This window comes from Stegostoma tigrinum, chromosome 20 (assembly GCF_030684315.1).
Source record: "Stegostoma tigrinum isolate sSteTig4 chromosome 20, sSteTig4.hap1, whole genome shotgun sequence".
Classification (NCBI taxonomy): Eukaryota; Metazoa; Chordata; class Chondrichthyes; order Orectolobiformes; family Stegostomatidae; genus Stegostoma; species Stegostoma tigrinum.
The window spans coordinates 28,523,323-28,543,191 of record NC_081373.1 but is presented as its reverse complement, the minus strand read 5'-3'; the positions used below and the strand labels follow the sequence as shown (position 1 = coordinate 28,543,191).

Here is a 19,869-nt window from a genome sequence, read left to right as displayed (position 1 = left end):
GCAAGCAAAGTGGGTTAGCCATGGGAATTGCAGAGTTACAGGAATATGGTAGGGGGAATGGATCAGGATTGAATACTCTTCAGAGAATCGGTGTGGACTTAATGAGCCAAATGGTCTGCTTCTCCACTGTAGGGATTTGGTGATTCTGTTTCAATGTTTTTAATCAATATTAATACTTATGTGCATTACATAAGCAAATGTATTTATCAATTCAAGATTATACATATCACAGAATTTGATGCAAAACAACAAACATCACAGGGGCAGAGAAATGTAATAACTGAACATTTTACAGCATGATAGCTTGAAAAAGATGAAGACAAACTGCAAGGAATAAACTCTGACACATAAATCTAAAAGCAAAATAGAGTTTTTCAAAAGTGGTCTCACTTTGGTAAGAAGCACAAGATGTTTTTGATATTACTCTCAATGCTAAATAATAATGGCTGGAATTTGCCTCCTATGCCCCAAAATGTTCAGTACATTGAAACTGCACACCTCAAAAACTGATCATCAGTCATAGTCTAGATTATGATTTAAGGAAAATGGATAACCTATTACAAAAAATTAAGTGATGATTTCATTTAAATTGCTGAAATGAGGGCAGCCTTTACATAATAGCTATAAAAGTGAGTCCAATTTCTATCAATTTTAAAGTGATAGCCCTTGACATCCACATGATAAGCATTCTATATGACAGTGCTTTACAAACTGTTTCCCATGGTGTCCCCATTTTAAGGCATGAAAGTCGTTGCGTCTCCTCAGTGAGAATGGAGAGAAAGCAGGATATGCGGATTGAGAACACAGGGGCCTATTGGAGAGAGTACAGCTGCTATACCTTGGTCAGAATTCTATCATAGCTCAAAGTTTCAGCCCACAGATCCCAACCATTGTGGAAACGCTGCTCAATCACATGCACATAGTCAGATAATTCTGATGTATGACGTTTGAAGGATACCTTTGCCTTTATGCCACTTAAGAAAGGAACTATTGAAGATCAAGGACATTAGCACTGGAGACCAGAGGAAGTCACATTTTCAAGGGCAATTTTTATAAAGTCTAAAAGGAGATGTGTTTATTTGCACAGCATTAAAGTAAGATTACATTTCTTGACCTTGGAATGGCAAAAACAATGGAGCTAGCGTACCAAGAAACTGGTTGATAAAGAAACAGCAAAAACTGGCATGCCCACAGAATTATGCTAATCTTTGTAGCCAAAAATTGAGGAGCATTTCAGAACCCATAGTATGTGAAATCCAAGGATTCATGGTGCCTCTCCTTGACCACACTAAGTAACACCTTGCAGGAAATTATTGGTAAATTCTGCTACCTTAGATCCACGGTGACAGACAACTTAACACAGAGCTCAATACACGTCACAGAAAAGCAGCTATGAACTTTGGCTAACTCACAAAACACAAATAGAATAATATTAAGCTGACCATCGGCACAACGTTGCTTGTTTACGGGCCTGTTCTCAGCACCTTGTTGTATGGCAAAGGAACATGCAAAACTTGCAGCTATCAAACAAAAAGCTCAGCCACTCTCATTTTTGCTCATTGTAACACATTCTGGACATTTTGCGGAACGTCAAAACTATAAATGTAGTAGTCCTCTCAAAGGCAAAACTCCCAAGTATGTTGCCTCTGAATGATGAGTGCCAAATGTACATGGCTCAGGTACATTATTGAGATGGAAGATAAGCCCAATAATTTTCTGCATTACAAACCAATAATGGGATGGCCCAAAGCTCCACTTCAATGATGTTTGCAAGAGTGGCACGAAGGCGCTAAAACGTTGATTCTCACACCTAAGAGAAACACTTTCCCTACCAATGACAGGGGAAATTGGTTGACATGTGTCCCCATGACAATCTGTATCCACAAGTTGAGAGGTATCAATACCAAAAATACCAAACAACAACATCTAAAAACACTTCATGTCTGGCATTCGGTCCTTTCAATTATTGGAAGTGCATTATACAAAGCTATGCTATCCCAAATCGATATGGTGCATCACATGTAGATCAAAGGATGTCTATAATAAGGTGATTTTCTATAAATCAGATGTTTAATGCTCGTATATACTGTTTTAAGCTTTGAAATCACATTGTTACAAGAAATCAATACTATTTGGATGAACTGAGCTGTTGTAATAGAACAGGATGCTGCATGTTTAAAGAACACCAGAGATGACATTCTTGTAACATAAATGCTTTTAGAGCAAACTGTTTTCTTTGTCATCCTGCAGTAAACGTTAAACTCCTGCCAATCCTCAGGCAATGCCATAATATATTTTCCTTTAATCTATTATATAATAAGCTTCACACTAGCCAGAGTTGAATCACTTTTGTCACAGGATGTTTTTAAACTTACGGCAATATGTATTTACTCTAAAGTAAGGAGATATATTTTGCTACTTTTGTAATCTACCGTTATCAACTTGCACCTCAAATCAACACAATTTGACTTGCTCAGGTTCCAGATTCTAGCTTTGGACTTAACTAAATCTCTCAAACTCAATGTAAAATAATATCACATTAAAATTATTTATTTAATCTTTCCTTAGACTCGGGAAAGGTTCCTATGAATTGAAGGGTAGCTAAAGTAACCCTACCATTTGAAACAAGAGGAGGTGGAGCGAAAACGGAGATATAAACTGGTTCGCCTGACATCGGTAGTAGGGAAAATGCTAGAGTCCCTATAAAAGATTGAAGAGCAGAACACTTGGAACATATTTCATCACCTCCAGGCTTCTCTATTCAGTGTGTCCTTAAACCTCACCCTTCATCAAGCCTTGGGTAATCGTTCCTTGTGTGATTTGGTGTCAAATTTCATTCGGTATGCTCCAAGTTAAAGCCTTAGGGCGTTTTATTTCATCAACCGCACCATGTAAACGCAAAATGTTATTGGAGCACACACAAATATTTATAGTTAACCAAACGATAAACATCCAATTACTAAGTACCCCTCGGGTATTCAGAATTGGTACTCACCCTAGAAAGCAATAACCAAGCCGCCATTTTGTCCTTTGCAACGTCTAACCCACCTCAAGAATAACTTGAATGAATTAGTGGTATTTGATTTTGCTGTTTGGAGAGCAGAGCTATTGCAGATTACTCATCTCCAACGTTCAGAGACTTGAAATCAATTGCTCAACCTACTACGAGACATCATGCCTATTCCAAGCAGATCAGAACTTCCGCTAGGGCTTTTGTTTTGTAGTCTGACAAGCGTGTGAAAACGGAAGGGCAAATTTCAACCGTTGCCGCGCAGAGCAACAACGATTGGCTTTGGGCTGAGGGGTTGTGCTCCACTTCCGGACGGTCCCGAGCCGGTCATTGGGGAAGAGCTATGGCCCCTCCCCGCTGATGTCACTTCCATCTGGCCGCCTGTCTGTTTGTGTATCCCGGCTCAACTGTGACATCGACGCCGGCCTTTTGTTCCTTTCGCCTTCGGGGATTGCGGCTCAGGAAACAAGCTGAAGAAGCGGCTTCCTTCTCTCTTCCCTGTTCCCCAAGTCCCCTCTCCAGCACCGGCATCGCCGCCGCCACCACCACCACCTATTCCCGGGACAGTCATCAAACGAGCGTCAGAAGACCCGGCTAGTCATCTTTTCTCTCCTTGGTGGGAGCGCTGTTATGTTTTGCTGCTTCGAAGCCGCTGCCCAGTGTGTGGAATTAAGTTAAAGGTATTTGGGGGGCGGCGATCATTCCAAACCCTCCCCCCCCCCCGCCTCTTCGAGCGGGGGAGGGTGGGGGAAGAGGGCTAGTAGTCTGATCCGCTTTAACAATCCGGCAGCTCCCGGATGGAACGTTTGAAAAATAACCGAAACGGCTCGAACCTTCCCTGCTTATGACTGAAAGTAAAACTTGTAAGAAACGTTGGGCTGTTGCGGATAGATTGTTTCTGACCTTCTCCCACCCATTCCGCCCGTGCCTGATCCTGTGTTTCTTTTAAACATTGATGTTGGGTTTCTGTAATTTGTGAGTATTTTATTTTGTCTCTGTCGATGTTCAAAATAATGTGGCCCGCTCCAATCTTAACTTTGAGCCTGATCCGTTGTAAGTGATGACCCAATCGACCAATGGGTGGGGGCGGCGCTCTTGGACGTCTCACGTCTTTACACCAATGAGCGTGAGGGAGGGTGGGCTCTTCAATAGAGTCGGCCGCGACATCCATTTATAAACTGTAGCCAGGCGCTTTCAGTCCGGCAGGTCGGGCGGCTGCAGTGACAAATTTAACCTTTACATAGTTGATCTGAATTGCATTTATTTTGATCTCGTCGTATTTTGTATACGTCAAAAATGTACTTTTAAAATGGCTAGACGAAGATTCTGAGGTCAAGGATGATTCTTCGTATGGACAAGACTTAACATGATCCCACTCAGCCTAGTGAAAGAGAGAACCCAACGTAGGCAAACATTTTGTTTTGAAAAAGTGACCGCAAAGCAAGTACCTAACAGTGTAGGATAATAAAGTGTGAAGCTGGATCAACACAGCAGGCCAAGCAGCATCTCAGGAGCACAAAAGCTGACGTTTCGGGCCTAGACCCTTCATCAGAGAGGGGGATGGGGTGAGGGTTCTGGAATAAATAGGGAGAGAAAAGAAGATAGATGGAGAGGAGAGTATAGGTGGGGATGTAGGGAGGGGATAGGTCAGTCCAGGGAAGACGGACAGGTCAAGGAGGCAGGATGAGGTTAGTAGGTAGGAAATGGAGGTGCGGCTTGGGGTGGCTTAACAGTGTTGATAGCCAAGAAATTAGTTGAATCCAGCCAGGGATAAAATACAAAATGATTACAAAGACCAACTGTAGTTTATTAAAGGTTGGATAAGCCTCTTTCCCCCAAAATGCTTTCAAATAGTTGTTCAATACAAATGGAAAATTGCTCATTGACGACTGTGTAGACTGCCTGTGTGCATCTAGCTGCCCCACATTTAGTGGTTTGAAGGAAACGAAGAAGTGCTGATGTGAAAATCCTCTTATCAAAACCTAGCTCAAATATAAACTCAAAAAGGCCCATATATTCTTTAAAGTAATTGCCAAAGCTTTACTGTGCTTGTTTACTACAGTAGCATTTATTTCCTCGGAATAGGAGTGCTGTTGGCTAAGTTCGCTCATATGCCCATTCCTCATTGCCCTTGAATTTGGTGAGCTGTCATCTTGAATTGTTGCAGTTTCTGAGGGTGCACCCACAGTGTTATTGGAAAGGGCGTTCCATGACTCTTCCTTTTACTGTCACTAGGTCAGTGATATAGATCCTGATCGGTTGGTTTGTATCTTGGAGAGGAGCCTGCGGCGGTGGTGTTCCCTTGCACCTCTTGGTTTTGGATGATCGAGGTCATAGGTTTGAAAGTGTTGTCAGTGGGGTTTTGGCAAGTTGTTGCCATGCAGCTTGTAGATGTGCACTGTAGCCATAGTATACTTGTAAATAGAGTAAATGTTTGTGGTGGTAGATAGGTTGCTGATCCAATAGGCTGCTCTCCTCTTGATCATGTTGAATTTCTTGTCTGCTGTACTCAACAAGTGGCAAATATTTCATCACATTCTTGACTTGTGCCTCGTCGATGGTGGAAAGGCTTTGGGATGTGGGGAGGTTATTGCAGAATTCCCAAAATCTGACATACTGTTGTTGTCTTAGCATAGAATTTGTTAGTCCATTTAAGCAGCTGGTGATCTCCAGTATTTTAGTGCATGTTCCAGCAATAGTAGTGCTACTGAGTGCACCTGTAAAATAGTAAATGTTGCAATTTGTCAATGACGTAAAAATTAGGTTTACTGATGCTTTTGAAGGTAGATAACGAGTTTTAGAAATGGCAAACAGATGGGGTTTAAGAGTAGAAAGTCCGGACGTAAGATTGGGTAGGCTGCACCACGAATATGGAGGGAGCAGGCACTGAAAAGCCTGTAGCTGCAGGGTAGGACATGTAACTGAGGAAGCTAAAGGAGTACAATTGAGTGAGATTGCGCTAGGATATGACAAATAGAGTCATAAAGATGTAGAGCATGGAAACAGACCCCTTTGTCCAACTTGTCCATGCTGACCAGATATCCTAAACTAATATAGTCCCATTTGTCAGCATTTGGCCCATATCCCTTTAAGCCCTTCCTATTCAAATTTCCATTCAGATGCCTTTTGAATGTTATAATTTGTACCAGCCTCCAGTATCTCCTCTGGCAGCTCATCCCATACACGCATCACCTTGTGTGTGAAAAAGTTGCCTCTTGGTTTCCTTTTCATATCTTTCCCCTCTCACCTTATACTTGTGCTGTAATTTCGGATGCCGCTACCCTGAGGAAAACACCTTGACTATCGACCCTATCCGTGCCCCTCCATGATCTTATAAACTTCTATGAGGTCACCCCTCAGCTTCTGATGCTCTAGGGAACATAGTTGCAGCCTATTCAGGCTATATAGCTCAAACCCTCCAACACTGGTAACATAAATCTTTTCTGAACCCTTTCAAGTTTCACAACGTCTTTCCTATAGAAGGGAAACCAAAACTGAACGCTGTATTCCAAAAGTGGCCTCATCAATCTCCAGTACAGCTGCAACATGACCTCCCAACTCCTATACTCAGTGCACTGACCAATAAAGGCAAACGTATCAAACAACTTCTTCACTATTCTGCATACCTGCAAATCCACTTTGAAGGAACTAGGAACCTACAGTCCAAAGTTTGTGTGTTCAGCAACACCCCCTAGCACCTTACCGTTAAGTTTGTAAGTCCTGTCCTTATCTGTCTGTCTAAAATGCAGCACCTCATATTTATCTAAGTTAAAAGCATCTGCCACTCCTCGGTCAGTTGGCCCATCTGATCAGGGAAACATTGTACTCTGAGGCCTCCAGTCTGAAAAGCAACCCTCCACCAGCACCCTCTGCCTCCTACCTTCGAGCCAGTTCTGTATCCAAATAACTAGTTGTTCCTGTATTCCATGTGATCTGATCTTGCTAACCAGTCTACCACGTGGATCTATGTTGAACACCTCACTGAATGATTGAGTGTATTCACTATGAGCTTGAGCAAACAACAGGCAGAAGAACTGATGCTTGCAATTGGTTGAAGAGGATTTTGGAGAAATTAATAACGCAAGTATCGAAGTTATTTGCAATTAGAGTATAGTTGTTATTTTCATGGAATGTGGGTGTCACTGTCAAAGCCAGCATTGGTTGCCTGTCTCAAAATGCATTTGAACTGAGTGGCTTACTAGGCCATCTCATAGGGCACTTAAGTCAACTACATTGCTGTGGGCCTGGATCACATGTAAAGACAGAAGAGCTCCTTTTCTAAAGGACATTAGTGAACTAGACGACTCTTTTAGGACTGATTTTGTTGTCACTATCACTGAGATTAGCACTGAATTCCAGGTTTATTGAATTTAAATTCGACAATTTGTCAAGATGGGATTTGAAACTATGTAGCCAGAGAAATAGCCTTGGCTTTGGATTATTAGTTGAGTAACATTACCACTATGCGCTATCTCCTCCTGTAAGGGGACAGCGTTGGAAGTGGAAACAAACGGTTGTTAGATGCAAATAGAATTTGCAAGTGATTTTTAGTATTGGACTAGGACTAAATGGTGTAATGCTTAGTTAAGTTTGACCAAAGCTGGAGTTGGTGTGGTTAATGAAGCTGTGAAGTTTCAAGCAAGAGAAAAAAAAATCACATTCTTACCAAAATTCTACCTAAGTGTTCTAGCTCATTATAATTAACCTTTTAAGAGCTGATTATGGAGTGACTTGAAGCATATTTTCTTTGTGATTACCAGTAGAGTTAAGTTGATTACATGCATGTATCAACAATTAATTGAATTGGAATAACAGTGTATTTAAATTTTGAAGAGACAGGACTTCTAAGCTTGATTCATGATTCAATTTGAACTTGAGTAAATCAGAGATTATCCAAAGGATATTAAACACATTTTGGACCACACAGTATAATTACTGGATTTTACTTGTGTCTTTCCTGATATCATAGAAAAAAGATAGCCATAATTAATCCATTTTTAGTACGTGATTAAAGAAGAGGGAGGCAATCCAATGAGAGGTTGGTACTGAACACATTATGAACTTAATTTTGCTTCTTGCTGATGTATTGTTAATTGAGGTAGCATGATGAGACTTGAACTATTTCAAAGATTCTCTTAGGAAAGCATCCAAATGCAGCTAACTGAATATACCTTGTTTTTATGTCTAAGTTATTATTTGAAGGCTGGATAAAAGGAATAAAAATAATTCCTAATTAAAATTAATGTAACTGAAAGCAGTAGGATACTTCAGTTTTCTGTAACATGATTTCATAGGACTAATAATGTCCTTCATTTATTGTATATTTATGATTCAGTTTACATTTTACATAGGAGTAAAATATTTACATAAATATTGTGCAATAAGTTTTCACAGGGATTTTGGTTTACAAGTGTAGTTATATCATCTCACCAAAATGTGATAATTTCTGCTGTGTAGGGATACAACAATCAAAACCTGTGTTGGTTTGATGTCACTTGCGTATAGCTCCAAATTTCTGTAAACTTGGTTGTAAATAAAACTTCTTGCAGGGAGAAAATCAACTCAACCATTTGGGCACTTTGAATTCAGTGCCTTTCTTAAAAATAATTTTGTTGATGGTGATGCTCTAACTTCCAAGTGCATTGAAATGTACAAAGTAAAATAGACTATAATTTGTAAAGAGACAGTGAACTTTGGAGAACAAAATAAGATAGACACTGGAAATTTGAAATGAAATCAGGAAATCCTGGAAATACTCAGTGGGTCTGATCTGAGTAATGCCAGCATTATCTGTTTGATGTAATTTCTGGTACAGGCAATATCTGGGTTGCAAACAGGTTCCATTGTTCAGTCCATTCATAAGCCAATTGGAACACAATACTCGACTGTATAAAACAACTGTTTAAGGATGGGGAAACATTTGCATGTCAGATCTGTAAAATTAATATTAATACACCCATGCATTACATCGTGGTCATAAATATGATCATTTGTAGGTCAGACATTCATAAATCGGGGCTCCCTGTACTGCTGCATGTAACTCAATGTAACAACTGCAATTTTTTTTTTAAAAAAGCAATGTTTGGATTGTGAAATTCTATACTATCAAGATCAGAATTTGATCAAATCCCAACGAATGTCTGAGGTGGGTATATGGAGGGAGAGGAATAAATATTTGCAGTAGAACCAGAAAATGACTGAATGAAGGAGAAATTTACTCCAGATTCGGCTTATTGAATGAAACAGAATACTCTTGAAAATTAGTTCAAATACAAATAATACAAGCGCATGCTGAATTGTTTAATGTGTTTGGTGTGCAGTAACATTGCATGTATGAAATAGTTATTTTTTTTTCTCTGAAGGAATTAAAGAAGCTTCAAACAAGTGTAAGAATATGCGAGAAAAGAGAAATGATTCTGTAGACTTTGTCAAGGATTTTCAAGAGTATCTCACTCAGCAAACACAGCATGTAAACATGATTTCCGGTTCAGTGTGTAATGATAAGGAACCAGAATTACTTCAGCCTGGTAAGGAAAGAAAATGTTCATTGTACTAACTTAAATTTCCTTATTGGTTAGTATTTTTTAACTATTAAAACAATTGTTTAATATATTGCCTGAAAGATTGTTTTGACTATAAATGGTGGTCTGAAATATCAGATTTGAAGTATCTGCTTGAAAACAACAAAAACATTTCTGGAAATAATACACTTCTTGACAATGTGGCAACCATTGAGCAAAATACGAAGGTTTTATAGTCACCAAAACTAAGGAAACCTTGATTTTTGTTCTCTCTGTACCTTGTGAAAAGTATTCTATGGATGATAATTTTTAAAAATCAATATATTTACATTTTTTTTGTAATTTTTAAGCAAATGTGCAGTGTGTAGATAAAAATGAAATGCAAACTCATATATTTTGTAATCCTTGGAAATAATGTTTGGAAAAAACTCTTTTAAAAATGGCTATCATATCATGCTGACAAGAGTCTTTCTGACGTAAAAAGCCAGCGTCCCTAGTTGATGCAATTCTACCTTGCTTGATGGGCTGCCATTGATACAATATTACAGCCTGTTCTTGAGCTTCCACAGTTCAGAAACATTAGCAGTTAATCAATTTACATTGCTCATTTTTTTTAAATTGTTTGTACATAATCAATATGTCTGCAGATAGAAACTTTTTTTTGTGAAGAAATGTAAGATTTTCATGTGCAGTTGATCTTGTATTTCTCTGAAGTACATTTTAAAGTGTCCTGTGTGATAATGAAGGTGTATTGAATTTGTACATTTTTTTCTAGGCTTCTCTTGCTTTAGGTGTAATGTCTTTTAATTCTGAATTCCAGCAGTTTTTCAGTACATAATCTGCGACTACTTTCTACATTGAATCTGGACATGAGCTCTGCTGTTCAATTGTTGCTAAATTCCAAGATTCCTTATACAATATTGCTAACCAGATTCCTACAAAGATTAATAAACACAGATCAGAAATTCGGTGTGATCTAGTTATTCCATCCCATTACTAGATTAAATGGAACTATCGCCTAGCTCATCCAAATTGCATTTTGTTTCTTGTCTTTACCCACTAAGTTATTAGTGTATAATTAAAACAAATCAAACCACTAAGCACATTGTTTCTACTTCAATGTGGGAAGATAATGTTAAAAATATTTCTATTTTGAGACTTCAGTGAATGTACCACCCTTTCTCCAGCCTTCCCTTTTCATGTCCCTAAACATCCTGTTGCCTCCTTGGCACATCATTCCTGGAATCTCATGTTTGAATCAGCCATAGTTCCAAATCAGCCTCTAGCTAAGTCAAACTTTCACCTTACTGACTGGTAAACTATCCTATTTCACTTATCTCAGCCCATGTGATGGTTGGCCATACCATTCTTCTGTATTACGTTTTCTTACTACATTCACTTCGTTTCTTAGTTTCTTAACTATCTAGTCAAATCCAGGAAATCAGCTGAAATTGATTCTCTCGTTGTTCTTGCCCATATAATTGATTCTTGGCTACCTCAAAACACTTCTGGTTCAACGTGTAAGCTGTTCACACGTATTTCTTTCTCACCACCACCTCTCTTATCTGTTCTGCTAACTCTGATGCTAACTTGTCATGTTGCTTGTGTTTTAAAATTCAGGATAACATGAAATGAAACTTCTTCCAGTTAAATGTTGTCTTCAGTCCCTCCATAAATTTCATTCCCTTGTTGCTGAATCCATCCTTCCCTGTTAGCTCTCTGAAGCTGAATGAGAATATTTGCAACATTGGTGTTGTGCTTAACCCTGCAGTCAATTTCAACCACATTCACTCCACTACCAAGGCTGGTTATTTTTGCTTTCTGGAATTCCTCATGATTGAAATTGAGGATGTTCGTGGCATCCACATACTTAATAGTTATTCAGTTGTCCGATACCTCTTTATAACTGAATGTGACAGGACTAAGAGCTTTAATCTGTTGTTTGTGGGATCACCTAGCTATTCTGTATAGCATGCTGGCTTTCTCTGTTTCACATGCATTCAGTCTTGTGTAACTTCGTTGGGTTCATATTTCATTCTTGCATAGATCGAATGATGGAGCACATAGCTTGGAGCACAATTTGTTTACTGTAATTTCAACAATTAATTTTCGGAAGAACCTTGCCACTGACCTTGATCTATTTATTGTATTGTATTTTTATGTACATATGTAGAGTATGAACTACTCCTGTTAAGTGAATTTAGTATTTAGTTTGTATTCATATTTTTAGACAACATTTTTTTTTAAATTTGTGAAATTGTCTTAATCAATGCTTCCAATTTACTTGGTAGCTGGGACAGAAAATCATCAAAACGGAATCCACCATGCTTCAGTTGAAGTTTCTCTTGATGATGGCTCTGGATTGATAGGAGAAGGACCGGAGAGGACAGTTGATGGAAAATTAAAGTGTCAGTATTGTAACTATGCCAGCAAAGGGATAGCACGACTGATGGAGCATACCAGAATGCACACAGGTAACAGACTGCACAGCAGATTATCTTACTTTAAACAACAATTATCAAGTAGCTGTGTCTGAATTTATCAGAGAACTGGTGAGGTGAAATTGAGTCTACATGCAAGCCATTGCTTCATTTGTGTTCTGCACGTAGACCAGTTCTTGGCTCATTTGTTGCCTCCTCCTGAGCCTTTTTTGTTTGGTAACTAGTTTGCTATTGCTTCTCTCACTCATGAGTAGCGTGAGAACGTTCCAAATGTGCCTCAAGTAGAATTGGAATCAAATCCATGTTGGTGGTGCCCTGAATTACATGCTAGCTAACTGACCTAACCAGCCCTTGCTACTACTGATAAAATGTTATGAACCAATCTCCGTTTCTAAATATTATTGATTTTTAGAATTCCTTCCCGGCTCAATTCCTTTCATTAAATGTTTTATTATGGAAATTAAAGTTTTGCTAACACCACCTTCCTATGTTGACTCAGTTATTAATGTTACTAAATTTTATTCACATTTCACTTCCTTTGGTCAAAAACTCTGATTTAAGTACGGGAGGTGAGAATGACTGCTTTGACATCAAGGGGCCATTTACCTGTGGCATTAAGGAGCCCTAGCAAAACTGAAATTAATGGGAAGTAGGGGAGTAAAGTCATACATGACACAAATGAAGCTGGTTAAAGGAGGAATAGTTTCAGCCTGAGGACATTGATGCAGAAGCTCCTCAGGGCAGATATGAGTTCAGACATCTGATGCCTTCCATCCGGACAAGGTGGAACTTGAACCTGGAATCTCTGGCCCAGACGTAGGGATACTACTACTGCACTATAACATCTCTGAAGTTCCTCATTAGTTATTTTAATCAACCAGTTCAGACATGTAACATGCCTTCTGGAACAGGTGGGATTTCAACCAACTCCCTAAGCACAAAGGTAGGGCCACTACCACTACATCACAAGAGCCCTAAAGTTCACTGGATACACATTTTCTAACCAAACTGTTTTGAGAAATTATTGCACACTTCTGGAGCAGGTGGAACTCGAACCAGGTCTCCTGGCTTAAAGGTAGGGACACTATCTCTGTGCAATAAGCTTCCCTGGATAATGCCTCTGTATTAATCATGAGCTGCTTTGTAAATGACCATCTTCATTATAAGATCAGAAATGCAGGTGTTTTACTGCGTAGTCTTTATTATTTTTAATAAATCCTCAGTGAAGGATTTTTTGTGTTCAGTCAGATCTGAACTACATTCAGGCCTAGGATGTTTAGTGGGAAGGAACATTTATGATACACAATGACCATTTTCAATAAGAGAATCTAACCATTCTCCCAAGTCATCAATGTCACTATTATTTTTTAATTTGCCCCACCACCTGTATCCTGGGCAGTAATATTGACCTGAAGGAGCCATATCAATTCTGTGGCTACAAAATCAGGTTAGAGGGTGGATTCCTCAGAGTTCTTCCTCCTCCGCCCGCCCCCCCCTGCCTCCCGTATCACCTGCAAAAGAAAGCATAATTTGGGGTTGTGATAGAATACTCTGTTTGCCTGAATAAGTACATCCCTAACAACATTCAAAACTCAGTGATAGTGGGAACTGCAGATGCTGGAGAATCCAAGATAATAAAGTGTGAAGCTGGGTGAACACAGCAGGCCAAGCAGCATCTCAGGAGCACAAAAGCTGACGTTTCAGGCCTAGACCCTACATCAGGGAGGGGGATGGGGAGAGGGAACGGGAATAAATAGGGAGAGAGGGGGAGGCGGACCGAAGATGGAGAGAAAAGAAGATAGGTAGAGAGGAGAGTATAGATGAGGAGGTAGGGAGGGGATAGGTCAGTCCAGGGAAGACGGACAGGTCAAGGAGGCAGAATGAGGTGGTAGGTAGGAAATGGAGGTGCAGCTTGAGGTGGGAGGAAGGGATAGGTGAGACGAAGAACAGGTTAGGGAGGCAGAGACAGGCTGGTTTTGGGATGCAGTGGGGGGAGGGGTCGAGCTGGGCTGGTTTTGTGATGCAGTGGGGGGAGGGGAAGAACTGGGCTGGTTTTGGGACTCAGTGTCAATCAGGACTAACCAAACGCTTGATTGGCACCCCTTCCACCACAGCTACACATAATAGCCACATATATAACATAAAAAGATGCTGTGCGGCAGCTTGACAGGATTACTTCTAAAGCATTTTCCAAACTAGCAACCTTTACTACTTAAAGGACAAGGACAGCAGGTGCAGGGGTCAATGCTGCCTTAAAGTTCTCCTGCAAGTTACATACAACCTGAGTTGAATGGAAAACACTGTTGCTTCACTGTCCCTTGTTCAAAACATCTGGTACTTACTTTTTAACTGAATTGAGTGCACCTACACCAGATGGACTGCACTGGATAATAAAGGAAACTTGCCACCACCGCTTAGTGGGAAAATTGAGCTAGATAATTTGCCAGTGATATTCTTGACCAATGAAGGATTTAAAAGAAAATCCCTTCAGTGATTCTAAAATTTCTCTTCACCTCAGCATTTCAGATAGCTTACTCAGTCTGGCTTAAATGCACTCTGCTTTGAAAGACAGTCTACAGCATTATGCAGTTCTTGTTGGTGTTACCATTTCTTTTTGTTAAAAGGGCTATGGCACACTAGCCTTTGCATAATCTGTTGTGTTTCCTGGGTTTACACTTCCTAACTTTGCTTTGAAGCTCAAGTCTATCCTGGAATATAACCTTTTGTCCAGAACAGTGTTACAATTTTGGTTAATAGAAGAGTAATAATGATGTATATACTGTCTTTTTTTCCAAAGATGGCTTTTGAATCATTGTTGATTGAAGAATAGATGCCAGGTTCCAAAAAAATTGAAACCATATGGCGTATGTTTTTCTCGACATAGTGATCTGGATTTTTGATCAGTTGACAAGAATGGTGCTTACCATTCATTACCCTAGCAGCTGACCACAAACCTTAGGCAAGTTTTTGAGGAAAATTGCACAATTAGAAGATAATTTCTAGTGTGGCATCCTGTCCAGGGCCTCTGGATGTCTAAATAGCAACCCGTTCCAAATCAAATTGCAGAATCCTAACTGATCTATGACTGATTTTTCATTCCCAAGTTGGAGCCCAAGGTCAGGAAAGTTCCTCGCTGTGGGAATCTGACTCAGGAGAACTAAATTTTTAGATTTTCATTCTAGGTGCTGACAGGGGTTGAGCTTGCTGATCCTGGAAAAAATTCTGATGTGTCTGCAATTTCACCCGGGTGCTGAGGCAGGCAATTAAAGCCCACCTTGGTCCTCTGAGACTTCATGCCAGTTACAGTGGTTAAAAATAAAAACAACCTCTGTCCCTCAGCCTTCATTATCCTCCATGCTGGCCTTCATCTTTCTTCCCACCATCTTTGGTATTTACAGCAGAGGTTCCCAAAATGGGATTTGAATTTCAGGTTTGGTAGTGATCACTGCTTGTTGTGTTATTATTGGATTGTCATTAGACTCATTTGATACTAATTTACTGATATTAGCTTTTTCTGGTATGTTTATTGGATGACTTCTACAGTTTGGCACCGTTGGTGATGCCAAGTCTCTCCGCAAAGTGGTTGCAGTGGAGGAGTCAAGTAGTCCTGACGGAATCTCTTGGATTTCCTGTTTAAATGCATGTGCATAATCGCTGGAAATGTACTTTCCAATGTAGATCACAAGGGACAGAGTTAGCAAACTCTTGGCCATTACGCAATTACTTCTAATGTTTATTAAATTGCTACTGTATGTCTCCCTTCAGAAACGGAGCATCTGTGCAGGTACTGTAAACTGAAATGATATCACTTCGGTATGTCTGACTTCCTAATGTTGGTGCACAGTTCACAGAATGATTGATTGCATCTGAGAACTCTTTCACTTGAATAGGAAATTAAGAAAATCTCTAGAGAAGTGGGATGAGAAATAGACTTTCTAGATCTGCAGTTGTGCATTTATTCTATTGCTGTTGTTGGACTCAGTTAATTTTTAAGAGAAATAACAAATGCAACATTGAGCATAGGGCCTCTGTAAAATCAAATGGACAAATACAAAAGCTTTGGGGCGGCACGGTGACTCAGTGGTTAGCACTGTAGCTTCACAGCGCCAGGGACCTAGGTTCAATTCCAGCCTCGGGTAACTGTCTGTGCGGAGTTTGCACATTCTCCCCGTGTCTCCGTGGGTTTCCTCCGGGTGCCCCAGTTTCCTCTCTCAGTCTAAAGATGTGTAGGCTAGGTGGATTGGCCATGCTAAATTGCCCATAGTGTTTAGGGGTGTGTGGGTTGTAGGGGGATGGGTCTGGGTGGGATACTCTAAGGGGCGGTGTGGACTTGTTGGGATGAAGGGCCTGTTTCCACACTGTAGGTAATCTAATCTAATCTAAAAATACTATGAGTGGCACACTTTTTTTAAATTTAGTTTTGTCACTGGTTGTCTGTTTTTCCTGGGACACAGTATTAAGCCTCAGATGAGTGATGCATATTTAGTTTCATCTCCTGACAAATCTAGTTTCTTGAATTACAAGCTTGTTTGTGTATTCTGTGCCAACAGAAATGTTTTTAGGCTGAGATAGCAAGAACTGCAGATACTGGAGTCAGAGATAACTAAGTGTGGAGCTGGAGGAACACAGCAGGCCAAGCAGCATCAGAGGAACAAGAAAACTGACGTTTCGGGTCAGGGCCCCTTTTTCTTTAGAAGGGTCCTAACCCAAAACAGCAGATTTTCTGTTCCTCTAATACCCAATAGCCTACTATGGTCATCCAGCTCCCCGCTTCGTTACCTACGTTTTTAGGTTTCCTATTTTTTTGGGTGAAGTTCCATCACCAACATACGAAGATTCTCACAAAGGTGACGTATAAAATAGATAATAGCCTTTTCAACCTCCCCATGGGGCTTCTTTGCCTTTAAGGAAATTATTAATTTTAGTGTAACATGTTTCTTGTTATAATCTATGTTGGTTTCATTTAAACATAACTCACCTGTGGATCAAATGGTCACTGTTCATTTTAAGTCTGCTTTTATAGAACCAGTTCTGACCATGAATGTCCCATTTAATATTTGGGACTATGGAATTGAAACTGGAATATGAAATATTTATAATTTATAATTTTTTAAGATGTCAGGTCATGCTGATTGGCCTTCTATTTACATTTCCATATACATTAATTTCCCAACATGAGTCTCTGAATTATATTGAAGAGTAATTCTGGACCCTCAGTCCACCCCTGGAAATACAGGCTTTTAAAGTATTTTATGAACTGAGATCAGCTAACTCAGCGCAAGCACAAGACCAATCTTGAAGCTTTCTGCTGCTTCAATCAGTATCAGTTTCACTGAATCATCTGGGAATTTGAGTAATATTTACATAAAATTGCAGTTGGAAGGAGAGATACCTTCTCACGTTTGGCTTAAAGATATCAATTGTTTAGGAGGAAAAATATAATAACTTGGCTGATTTGTTTTTTGTCATGTAGGTGAGAAGCCCCACAGATGCCATCTATGTCCATTTGCTTCAGCTTATGAGCGTCACCTCGAAGCACATATGCGCTCACATAGAGGTGAAAAGCCATATAAATGTGAGCTATGCTCCTTTCGCTGCAGTGATCAAAGTAACTTATCCCACCATCGTAGGCGCAGGCATAAACTACTTCCTCTGAAAGGACGCAGGACGTCACTGACCAATAAGAGAATGATGGGAATTTTGCAGAAAAAGTCCAGCTACTCCCTGAACTATGGAAGAAGGCCTCTAAATAATTTTGGACCTTCCATGTTGACACAGAAGACAACAGATTACCTTGATGAGTATTCTCATAACATCTCAGCTGAATCTTATGAGGGTCTGACAAAAGCACAGACTAGTGGAATCTCAAGGGATGTACAGGAAATGATGGTGGATAATCCATTAAACCAGCTTTCTGCCTTAGCTGGCCAGCTTTCCAGCCTTTCACAAGATGACCAAACTCCAGCATCTTCTGATGTGACATGCAGGGATGAAAAGCCATATCTGATACCACAGTCTGTAGCACCAATAGTTACCACTGTAGTCTCTAGTGTGGCTCAAAGCTCATCCAATGCTAGTCCTGATAGACATCCTGTGCATAGTCAAAGAACATTCAGTCCAGTGCCAGGTCCCAACAGTGAGCGCAGTGCTCACATGAGTTCACCCTGCATGACGAACAGCCAACCTAGCACCCCTGCTCCTCCAATTCAAGTCCAGGATCCACAGCTTCTGCATCACTGCCAACATTGTGACATGTATTTTGCAGACAATATACTTTACACTATTCACATGGGGTGCCACGGTTATGAGAATCCATTTCAGTGTAACATATGTGGATGTAAATGTAAAAACCAATATGATTTTGCTTGTCATTTTGCCAGGGGTCAACATAAGCAAACTTAATGTTATTTGTATTAATAAAGTTATTAAAAATTAATCCAAATTAATCTTGTTTCATTAAATGGTAACTTCATTTCAATCCTTTGTAAAACTATAATAAAAACTAGATTAATCAATTGTTAATTTGTTTAAAAGGAAACTGAAAATATTTTCCAGACTGCCAATGACCTAATTACTTCTCCACTGCTTGCCTATCATTTATGTATTTAAAAACATGAACAGGCTATTAAATGTATTTTAAAATTGAAGAAAGGTGTTGATGGGAAAGGTCAATTAAGCAAGTAAATAATTTACTGCATTTTATTTCTCCTTAAAATTGCTGATGCATGGTTTGGTGTTGTCCTAACAAGGATCATACATTAGCCTTGGAAGAATGTATCTTATATTTATTACAATGGTAACCTGGATTTCCAGAGTTAAAGTAAGGTGGGATTAATCTACTAGGATTGCATCCTCTGGAATTTATGTGGTTTATGTCAAATCATCCTAGAAGATCTTTAAGGTATTAAGGGAAGCAGTAAGGGCAATTTTTTTAAATACCTAGTTGGAGTATGTAGAACTATAAAACAAAATCTTTAAATTGCAGGCAGACCTTTCAGAAATGAAGTTATGAATCCATTACAAACAAACAGTACAAAAGTTTGGAACTGTTTTTTTGCTTCAGAAGTTGACATTAGATGAATTGTAAATTTTAAAACCAAAATCAATTCGGAACCAAAAGTCACAGATACTGAGGGACTGTTTTTGGATAAAGTTAGGTAGGTGGAGTTAGGTCACAAAATGGAAAATAATGAGCTTGAGTAGCTAAATGATCGTCTCTAGTCCTTGTACCTACTTCAAGTGACTTAAGTTCAAATTGGCTTGTGCGGTTATTTATCGTTGCAACCATGTTGGATCCAATCCACATCACATGTTTTCAATCATCTCTCACTTGAATGGAAATTTATCTTTCTCCAAACGCACTTAAATTTCTAGCCTAGGGTGGAGAGGCCAGTTACAGCATTTTATTGCTACTCTTTGGAAATAGAAAATTGATTTTAAAAGGATATATATAAGGTTTTAATAATATAGTTCTCTTCAGAAATCAGTGACTTTTTTAAAAGAATTATTTTGAAGCATTCTTGGCTGGAGCATTTGAATAAATCTGCTGAACATTATATAAAGATCCATGACATTCAATAGTTGTGCTTTAAATATGAAAGCAGTACAAAGTACTTATTTCTCCCTGTAAAGTTACTTATTTTTGCTGGTATTGATAATTTGAGTTTCTACCATATCTTTACTGAGGGCTACTTCCTTGGTTTGCCAGTGTTATCGCCTGGCAACCAGGTTTCAATAGAAAAGTTGAAATTGCATTTCCTTAGGAAATATCTGATCTTTTTCCACTGTTCCTGGTGAAGAACAGGATCTCATGTAAAGAATTGAACAGAATCTTGTATTACCCTATCACCTGACGTAATGACTTCATCCTAGGTCTGCTTGATTTAATTTTGTTTTC

General features: G+C 39.4%; 2 protein-coding genes across 7 annotated transcripts in view; one reads left to right on the top strand and one right to left on the bottom strand.

Annotated features, from left to right (window-relative positions):
• The window catches only part of LOC125461719 (short/branched chain specific acyl-CoA dehydrogenase, mitochondrial), a 70,134-nt gene extending 66,784 nt beyond the window's left edge, over nucleotides 1-3,350 (bottom strand). Inside the window, exon 1 of the mRNA XM_048550791.2 lies at nucleotides 2,996-3,350. Coding sequence (XP_048406748.1) covers nucleotides 2,996-3,022 — 27 coding nt within the window. The 5' untranslated portion in view covers nucleotides 3,023-3,350. The remainder of the gene's footprint in view (nucleotides 1-2,995) is intronic.
• Nucleotides 3,351-3,358: 8 nt separating this feature from the next.
• LOC125461718 (zinc finger protein Pegasus-like) lies at nucleotides 3,359-19,869 on the top strand. Of its 6 annotated transcripts, none has more exons than XM_059653073.1 (4): nucleotides 3,359-3,626; nucleotides 9,373-9,537; nucleotides 11,823-12,005; nucleotides 17,446-19,869. In XM_059653073.1, the coding sequence occupies exons 2-4, from the start codon at nucleotides 9,405-9,407 to the stop codon at nucleotides 18,372-18,374; spliced, it is 1,245 nt and encodes a 414-aa protein (XP_059509056.1). In that variant the 5' UTR covers nucleotides 3,359-3,626; nucleotides 9,373-9,404; the 3' UTR covers nucleotides 18,375-19,869. The 6 variants fall into 6 exon arrangements, with proteins under 6 accessions (XP_059509056.1, XP_048406745.1, XP_048406744.1 ...); XM_048550788.2 differs by having other exon boundaries at nucleotides 3,359-3,669; XM_048550787.2 differs by having other exon boundaries at nucleotides 3,360-3,690.